The 9,859-nt window shown below is 36.3% G+C and overlaps 1 protein-coding gene across 3 annotated transcripts in view; it reads right to left on the bottom strand.

The window, feature by feature from the left end:
* Positions 1-1,420: 1,420 nt before the first annotated feature.
* The window catches only part of LOC114660800 (6-phosphofructo-2-kinase/fructose-2,6-bisphosphatase-like), an 83,471-nt gene continuing 75,032 nt past the window's right edge, over positions 1,421-9,859 (bottom strand). For 2 of the 3 annotated variants that reach the window (XM_051934157.1, XM_051934156.1), the window contains exons 14-15: positions 9,649-9,773; positions 1,421-2,446 (exon numbers count right to left, since the gene is read on the bottom strand). In XM_051934157.1, the coding sequence (XP_051790117.1) occupies positions 2,440-2,446; positions 9,649-9,773 (132 nt within the window). In that variant the 3' untranslated portion in view covers positions 1,421-2,439. The remainder of the gene's footprint in view (positions 2,447-9,648; positions 9,774-9,859) is intronic. The other variant, XM_051934158.1, reaches the window with a different exon arrangement.

The raw sequence follows: 9,859 nt of genomic DNA, 5'->3' as shown, positions 1-9,859 counted from the left end.
ATAAACCTTTTCCTATGTTGCCATCTACTGTTCATCTACCCTTACTGCATTTTTATATATCATCTCAGAAGTCTATTACATCTTTTAAATTACTTGCATTCAAATCCTGTTAAACTCCTTAAAATAAAGGAATGATTAGTAACTCTTGATTGGATGAAAGGCCTGCTTTTTGATGCTTCAAGGCACCAGATTTTCACTTTTCCAACTTTTTTTTTTTTTATTCTTGACGTCCTGCTGGCTGTGTTGGCTGCTGCCTTTTAACACTTCACAGGACCTTTGCTGGACTCATGTCTTTCACCAGAAAACAAAGACAATGATGTCAGGGTGGACCTGCCTCTTTTGGTTCCATCCACAGAGCACAAAGAACATAAGAAAACAACTCAGATACATAATATATAAATGCATAATGCATAATACATAAAGATTAAATAACATGAAAACTTTCTATTATTATGATTCAGGCAGAGTAGAGCCCTGGCTTAAGTTTTTTGTCTTCTTTATTTAAAAATTTTGTTGTTTTTTTAATTATTATTTTTCATATATTTTCTGTTATGCAAATTTAGTTAATATTGTTATGCTTATTTTATATGTAGCACTTATGTATTGTGTGTATGGTTTTCTTTTATTCCTTTGTTTTGTGGGTGGAACCCCAAGTGGCAGTGTTGGCTGCTGTTGTGAAGCAATGCCGTTTATGCTGCTGTCACAGCCCATTTAGTCCCATCTTCAGTGTTTACAGGTGACCTTCTGGCATTCACGTCACTTTGTTGTTCAGGCACTGTCTAATTTCTTGTTCCATATAATCAGAGAGTCTCTATCCTCTTTCATTTGTCTTTTTATCACATTATTTCTTTCATTTCCTCTCATTTAAAATTGCTTTAAGTAGTAGTGTGCTGTCAAGTAAACAGAGATTAAAGCCACTCTTTGTTACGCTTTTATTTGGTAGTGGGTCCATTTGTGACAAAACTTCCTGTAATGTATGAAGTTGAGCTCTGCTCTAAGCCGCATACATGAACCATATTACTTATAAAAATAGTAATATAATTTGTTATTCTTCCATATTTATTTATTGGTGGGAAACCAGCCTCCCAAACACTGAAAACAGTAATCAGGTGCACTGTTCATATTCACTCATTCAATTTCCAAACCTTCTTATTTCAACAGATAATTGTACTGGTCAGAGTATATTCTGGCAGTGCTGGGCAAAAGGCAAGAAGCATCCCAGTTCAGAGTACCAGTCCATTATTGGAAACAAGTAAGTTATTGCATGGTCATTTCAGCCCAGCTCAAAAATCAAGGCATTTAAACATACAGTTTAGTGATAATTAGACTTCAGTAAGATATCTTTGAAAAACGTTTTGTTTAGCTCACACTGAAATATAATTGACACACAACCAGAGAAAAGTAAACTTCTACACATTCATATAACCTCAAAATTTTATTTCATTGATTAAAATAAAAAATAAGAACAAAATGGCTACTTTTTGATAAAACAATAAAAAATTGCTTTATGCATATTATTTATCTTGGCCTGTTTATCTTTATATGCTGTATGTTTAGTAAAATGTTTCTTTTGAAATATTACAATATTTAATCATTCATTTCGCAATTTTCTTTTTATACATCACATCTGTAAATGCAAATTTATGGTTAACTCATAGTTTGTAAATTTAGTGGTGTTCAATTCCAGCAGGAGTACCTCACAACATAAGTAAATGAAGCATACAATAAATATCATTTTCAATTCCCTGATTGTTATGATCAGTTATTTTCAATAAGTTTGTAAAATGAATGTTCATTCTAGTGTTGATTGCAAAAATAAAAATATTTTTTAAATGCTGTATTAATCTTTCTCAAAAATTGTACTTCTTATGCACATTTAAGTATACATCCTATCTGATTATGTACACGATAAGGGGGAAATAAATTATAGAAAAGTCATTAATGAGTTTAAAAGGAATCTATTAAAACCAAAATGGTCCTATTTGCTCTGTTGTCAATTGCATTGGTGAAGATATTCATTAACCTTGTGAACTTTCTTCCTTTTCTCATTGCTTCTCTATACAGTATTGTTTTAATATAGACATTGCTTGTTTTAATATTGCATACATTTTATATTTAATTCTTACTTTCTTTGCACTACAGCCACTGCTAATGCTCCTGAAAGCGGTCCATACTGAGCAAACTTCTCCAAGTGAAATATTTTTTTCCCCTCCTTGTACACCAGGACATAAAATCCAGTCTTTTTAAGTCATTTACGTATACATTTTTATATTGTGTAACAATTTCTTATGGAACCCAGGTGCCAGTTTAGAAGGCAATTTGATAATCTAATATGCTCATGTTTCTCTGCACCAGAATTAGTCTCTATGAGAAAATCCAGGAATCTTCAGATGTGAGCTGGCACAGTATCCAAAGCTTCTTCTGGATTCCGAGTGACCTCTACATTCTGAAAGAAGACATAAAGAAATGGCTCAAGTGTTTATAAAAGCATTGCTATCATTAATGCAATTTGTGTTATTTGCCAAATTTCAAAGTCAACTGAACTCTGTAGCAAAATTACAGATGCTTAATAATGCCTGACTTTTCTATAAGCAGTAATATTATCACTGTATTATATATCATGTATAGTTATTGTATATATTATATATAATGCATAACAAAATAACATTATGACAGTAGTACTTTGTTGCATGATGAGCTGATGTTCCACATCCATGTAGCAAAATTACAGATGCTTAATAAAAGTTAGTGCCTGAATTTTCTATTAGAAGTAATGTTACTACTTTATTATATATTATTTATAGTTATATATTATGTATAATATTTATCAAAATGACATTTTACACTAGTATTTTGCTGTATGATGAATAGATGTTTCACATAGTATGAGTTCATGCCTTGTATACATCTATACTAGATTAGGCTACTGTTCCCAAAACAGTAATCCAGAATTTAATAAACAGACAATGGAAAACATAAATACAGTATTTAATTTTTGGTATTCCTTTATGCTGTAAATATCTGTGTCAAAGGAATTCAGCTTAAAGTATATAGAGTAAGTGTTCTTGATATTTTTTATTTGTATAGAACACTAGTTCTTTAGATATTGAAAACTAAAATTAAAAATTCAAAGAGACTAAATAAGTTTTGTGAAAAGTGCAGACAAAAGACACACATTACACTTAATAAATAATGGACTGAATAACCTTGCATTAATGCAAATCTGTAAAAAAGTAAATAATTCAAAGTAAAGGCCTATCAGGCATGGAGAAATTAGCTACACACAGCACCGACTGCTCAGGGAGTGCTTTGAAGAAGAGTAACCAGAGTAAGCAAAACCACAGGTGACTTTGGCCCCACCCACTTAAAACATTAGCCAACCAAATCTGCCAGCTTAGTTTCACCTCTGTTAGTATGTACCTACACATTTAGAATGCTCAGAAAAATGTCTGAATGTAAAACTGTGTCCAAAGAACAGTCTTAATTATGATTAAATGTTAGAAAGAGTAGTGGTAGTAGTAGTTGGTTCAGTAGTATTTTCACATCTACAGAGTAGTACAGTAAATGTCGTACTTGCAAGTCTGACCAAAATTCAGCATGTTGTCACTGTCTGGCACCATTATAAATAAGAATGTAGTTAAAGACATAACTTTATTTTTTTATTTAAAAGAAAATACAAATCAGCTTACTTGATGTACTCCTTACTCTCACTTGTGGTAAAAAAAAAAACCTAGAGCTAAACTCGATGGGATTAATAAAGTATCTATCTATCTATCTATCTATCTATCTATCTATCTATCTATCTATCTATCTATCTATCTATCTATCTAGTAGGCATTGCACATTTCAAAAGACATTCCTAGAAAGAGTATCAGATATCTTCCATGGGAGTATAACTGCAAATTCAAAGAGTCAAAGATAAATAAAAAATGACAATATCTACTTTATGCAACGGTTACGTGATAATTTCTCAGTATTTCATATTCAGATGTTGGCATGATCACATAGTCCCAGTGAATTGGGTCAATGTTCCTATGCTGGTGGTAAAAGGAGTGGTGGGTGGCTGGGTCCCATACCCGGCCGGGATGCCCCTTTGACACTGGATCCGGGGGAACACCCATGGGCTACACCCTACGTTCCCTGGAACACTTGGTGGCAGCTCCCCTGGGTTGCATCGGGGCCACAATGGTGGAACACTGGAGCTCATCCCTTTTGGGCTCCATGGCCACTGCCAGAGGGAGCTGCATGGCTTAATGTGCCCATGTGGGCTGGACTGCAACCACACCCGGAAATACAGTCTGAAGTAGGTCAACGAACACCTGGAACACTTCCGGGGGTGCTATAAAAGGAGCCTGCAGCCACTACTCTAGGTACCAGAGTTGGGAAGACAAGGACAAAGTTGCCTGGGAGGAAGAAGAATGTGGTTTGGGGTGATTTACTTTGTGTATTGTTTTGGGACTGTGTTGGGCCTGTGGGACACAGGGAAGACGTGCCCCACAGCTGAAGAAAAATTTTAAAAACTTTTTCATTTATTCCTACACGCACCTCTATCGTCAGTCTGTGTTGGGTCGACGCCTATATAGCGCCTTTGCCACTAAGGTGACCAAAGAAGTCTGACATCAGGAAGCACACACAGCCCAAAAAATTAGCTGTAATTTCCCCACAAAAAATGTTATGGTAAAAGAATGGTATCTGATAGGACAACTGGCTAACCTGGATATTAAGCTTGTTAATTTATGTTAATTCAACTGAAAATTATAATGTTTGTTGGCTCACATATCCTTTACTAACATAATTTACATCTCTTAAATATACACTAATACTAAAATATTTAACTCACTTTAGTAAAAGGTAATGTGTTTCAGTGCATTAGACAGAAACAATTTTGAAAGAACTAACTAAACCAAACACCTACAACAAAATATTAAACTGGACATTGTGGTCAAAATAATTTATAGCAGAAATTCTCCAACTGACATGTTTTACTTTCTTTTCCATGCCTGACACTAATCTTCCTAGTTGCCTCTGTCTTAAATAGATGGAAGGTGACCTCCATTTCAAGTGTCCAGCCATAGGCATTACTACAATAAACTATGAGGCTGCAGCCATCAGCAATGACGACAGCAGTGAACAATCTTCCAAAATTCTGCTGCAGTGACTTTACCGACAAAACATTAAAACAATGAACAATGTCAAAAAATGTTATTACAGATACCCAGATAAGGATTTATCACAGAAGGGTTGCTGTTTATAAAGCTAAGCTTCCAAACTGCTTTTGAAGTTCTGAAGGATTTTTCCTTGTGGAAGAACTCTAAATTTTCCTGAAGTTTGATACTTTACATAAGAAATACCCTTTTTCTGACTAATGTTATAAATATTTGCACAATTGGTAAGAAAACAACATTATTTGCTTTTGTGCGTTTGTTTGCTGTGGGACTCGTGTGGTTAGAGATGTACTGTACTTCAGGATAATTGGTCTTTGATAATCTGGCACACCTATCATAAACCCTACTTCACAAAAGTACACTTTTCTTGTCCTTAAGACAAACAGCAGCTGAAACACGTAGAATTACCTTTTGCATGTGAAAAATTATATTGAAAGGATTTAATAAAAAAAAACGTTTTAAGTTTAATAAACATGCGTAAAACAATACTCCATCCACAAATTAAATGTTTCATATGTTACTTACCCCATAGTGATGGCAGAGAATTTTTTTTTACTCATGCTTTCATGGAGAACTGAATTAAAAGACTTTCTGATAGAATGAGTGTCTATGGTGACCAACGTTGGACCACAGCAAACAATATAATAACATCTGTGAAAAAATCTCACATGATTTGAGTCACATAAGCCACATATCAAGTCATCCATTTGAATGCTCATAACAGGCAAAATGCATGTACCTTTTGCCAAATATTATTAAATAAATACTTTCAGAAAATCAGAGCAGTGTATGCAGAAGAAGACACACGTACATGGGACTGAGCTTTTAAATTGAAGACCCGCCTAATGTGATTATTGTTTTTGCTGATCTTGTTTAAGGTACACACAAGAATTATTTATTATCGTTTATCACATTGTCAGTAGAAGTGCATTCAGCTATTTATTTAGATTAACACCGTTGGTTGATGACTTTTAAGACTGTTATGCAGGTTCTTATTTCATATTAGGTGCAGTTTTCCTTTTATTTGTTCTTGTTATTCTAACATTTTTGTATGTGCAGTATTCATTTTGTATTTATTTTGAGCTTTTAGTTTTTATTACTGCTGTCATTTTTACATATTACATGTTGTCATGCATGTACCTCTGGAAACCATTTTCCTGGCTCTGACGAGGTAAGCAATACCACCTGGGAAGGATAGGGAGCACTGACTGTAACCTTATCTTTTCCTTCCTCCTCTGCAGCCAAGAAAAAAGTGTCCAAGAGGGATGACTGACCCCCACCCAACACCAAAGAAACTTCTTGCCATCCCCAGAATATAAAGCTGGCTTGCTCCCAGAAGGTGGCATCAGATGCAAAACTGACTATCCAAGAGGACTGAGCTCTTACTGCCAGAGAACCTGACAACATAATGTTTTTCTGTTTCAGCCGTTTGCAGCTGTCTTTTGAGTTATTTTTAAACTTGGCTACCAGGGAGGTAATCCAACCGTTCTTGGCTTCTCTGACTTGTCTACCTGCCTTGTCACTCGTTACAATGTATATAAATCTGTATTTGTTTTGACACACATCCATCTTGTTTCTTTTAGGCACTGCTATCATCAGACTCAGAGAAGTCAATTGTTGTAGGCAATGCATGTGATTTCTACTTCATGGCAACCATAATTTGTGGACTGTAACATCATTACTGTTGTTTTGGATGACCAGGGTGTTCAAATTTGTGGATACAAATTTCTGTGTGTTATTTATTGTTCTGATTTTGGGTTAAAATAAGTTAGCGCTAGTGTCTTCTTGAGTTTGGTTTGCATTTTTTCATTTTAGTGATTGATTTAAAAATCCTTTGTGTAATGAACCTAAGAGTTCCTAAGCAATAAAGTCCCAAACAATGACTCAAAATACCACCAGAAGGACGCAAAACCATCAATAGTCCCACATGGGCAACAGATAATCTTTATAACATAAAATATTAATTTTTAAAAGCTTTGTTAAGAAAACTAACCTCCAAGGAGCACAAAGGCACAGAAGACAATGCCTTCAAAAGGCAATCCTAAAAGCAAACAAAGTCCCAATTCAAAATTTAAGAGGCAAAGTCAAAAAACAGTGCAAAAGGCCACAACAATCCAAAATATCACAAAAGCACAGAATAACACTAGAGAAACTCACCACACCACAAGTGCATTCACAATGAACCACAAGGAATGGTGGGTTACACTCACGCTGAAGTGCGTCCTGAAGTCCAGTTGCAGCATCTGTGGAAGATTGTTTGTCCGTTGCTGGGGCAAGGCAATAGGAGACTCACAGCACTGCAGTGAAGCGCCACAGAAGCAAATCATAAAAGATCGGGGTCGCGCTATAAGTCCCTGTCTTGCACCCCAAAACATGAGGCTTAGTCTCAGTACTTTAGCAAAACCAGCTTTATTCAGCTTGAAACAGGAACGACACAGTTATTTATTGTAGCGTGATCTGCCACTCTGCTATACACCGACACAGCAGTCAGTCAGAGTCGTGGCCAGGTCAGTGATCAAGTAATCCTGTTATCTGCATTTACAATTTACGTGCTCCTAACCTTGCATTACCCCTTGAGATCTTTTCTGTTTACTTTGGCGGAGAGACGCAGCATATCTGTGAGCCTGCTATTGCCCTGTACAGACGCGGAGATCGCACTTCGGGACACTCTTCGGCTTGCTGTCTAGTTGTGGGAGGTCCCAAGAGAGTTTACAAACCTCACATTTTCTTGAATGAGTGCCGCATTAAAAGGAACGTTTCTTGAACGAGAATCAACGAACCACATAAAAACAGCTTTTTTGACATCTTCAAATGCAGCAGTTCACATACGTTTGCAACCCGAGATTTGTCTACTGTTTTTGCTCTGTCTTTCAAGAAAGTTGACAGTGTCGATGGCAAAATTCCAAATTCCCTGGCAACATCTTTTTTCTTTTTGCCGCAATCGAGAGCTGCAAAAAGTTAGTTTTTTTTTCTAATATGAACTGTTATCATTTTTTTGTGTCTGCCGTTTCTATAGGAGGGTGACAATGAGTTAAATTCCAAAGGATGTTTTTCAAATGTTGACAAGCAATAAGCAAATGGTATCACTGAAAATCGCAGGAAACAAAAAAGGCAAAAAAAAAAACAGTACGAGGAAAGTTTGAAGAAAGAAAAAAAAAATTACAGTGTTTCTGTTTGGGGATCATTGTACACAACTGAGCTGCGGCCACAGAACTAACTGCTCTGTGGATGATTCATTCAGGCATTTCAAGGTCTTTTGTGCACTTCGTTGTAATGAAAGTATCTGCTGAATGTACTTTGTAGTAACGCGGTTTCTATAGACTCGTGTCATATGGGGAAGCTGTCGGGACCACAAAAATACTTAGTTGTAATGAAAATTGCGTTGTAAAGATATTCGTTGTAACAGAATTTTACCTGTATATTTGTCTTGTTTGAATGTACATATAGCCAATATTGCCTGGTAACTGTGAATTATGTCTCCTTCATATGTTTGGTTGGTTTGCAAAATTAACCAGTTGCTGCATCACATCACGGAACATTTCTGTTTTTGGCTCTGTATTATGAGAGTAAATTGAAGCCAATTTACTGGCACTTATCTTGCAATTTAAAGTCTAACTCTTTCTAACCCACAAAGGGATCACTTTTAGGGCAGTTATGAAAAGGAAGCCTAACAATGGGTTATACTACAAGATGATTGTTTCAAACGCCTTTCAGAGTTTTTTTGTGCTTGGCTTCCTAAAAGTGTTCATTTGTAGTCCTGTATGTAACATCAGTACTTCATTAGACTCCTTCAGGAGGTAAAGGCTTTAACACTAGAATTACTGGAGCCTACGAAAAAACTCGTAATCCCGGCCCACCTTAAATCCCTTCACACCTCTCGTTCAGCATCTTTTGTGTTGTAAATGTGACAGTCAGCACAAGCAGCCTGCTATCCCATTCTCCCCACCACCACAGCTCAAGTCGCAAAGAAGATTCTCAGTGCTCAAGTGGTTTATCTAGGAGAGATAGTGTGGACACGGAACACACATGAAATGCATGTATTCCAAATGACGATACAGTATATTATTTACCCTCTACAATTCTAGGCAACTCACTCCTAGATAAACTACTTGAGCACTGATAATCTTCTTTTGCGACTTGAGCTGTGATTTTGGGGATGGGATAGCAGGCTGCTAGCTGCTTTTGTTGATCAACACATTTACAACACAAAAGACACTGACGGAGAAATGTGAAAGGATTTAAGGTGGGCCTGGATTATGAGTTTTTTTGTAGGCTTCAGTAATTCTAGTGTTATATGCAGTGATTTGGATTTACTCTCTCACAGTTGGTAGTGGTGGTATTGTCTAAATTTGATAATTTCCCCTCCCCTATTACTTTGTTTCCCATACAGTAGACAGTCCTTTTTAAGATATTATTCATGTATACATTGCTTTAAAACTAGCTTGAGAGTGTATTAGGGTGGGTCTAGTATTAGCAGCGTTACCTGCATGGTGGTGATGTTTCCCCCAAGTCCTCAAGACGAGGGGTTTTAGTTGGAGCTGGACTAGCAAGAGGCACAGGACGGCGATGTCGGTACAGAGGAGCATCACTTGGTCGAGCAATCTGATTCTGTCCAGAAGAGTAAGGGATAAAGGAGGGTGGATGTAATAACAGAGATGGAGGTTTGAGAGAGAATAAGGAATATGTCAGATGAA

This window comes from Erpetoichthys calabaricus, chromosome 11 (genome assembly GCF_900747795.2).
Source record: "Erpetoichthys calabaricus chromosome 11, fErpCal1.3, whole genome shotgun sequence".
Taxonomy (NCBI): domain Eukaryota; kingdom Metazoa; phylum Chordata; class Cladistia; order Polypteriformes; family Polypteridae; genus Erpetoichthys; species Erpetoichthys calabaricus.
The sequence above is the reverse complement of the archived record's forward strand: the minus strand, read 5'-3'. Positions and strand labels throughout refer to the sequence as shown.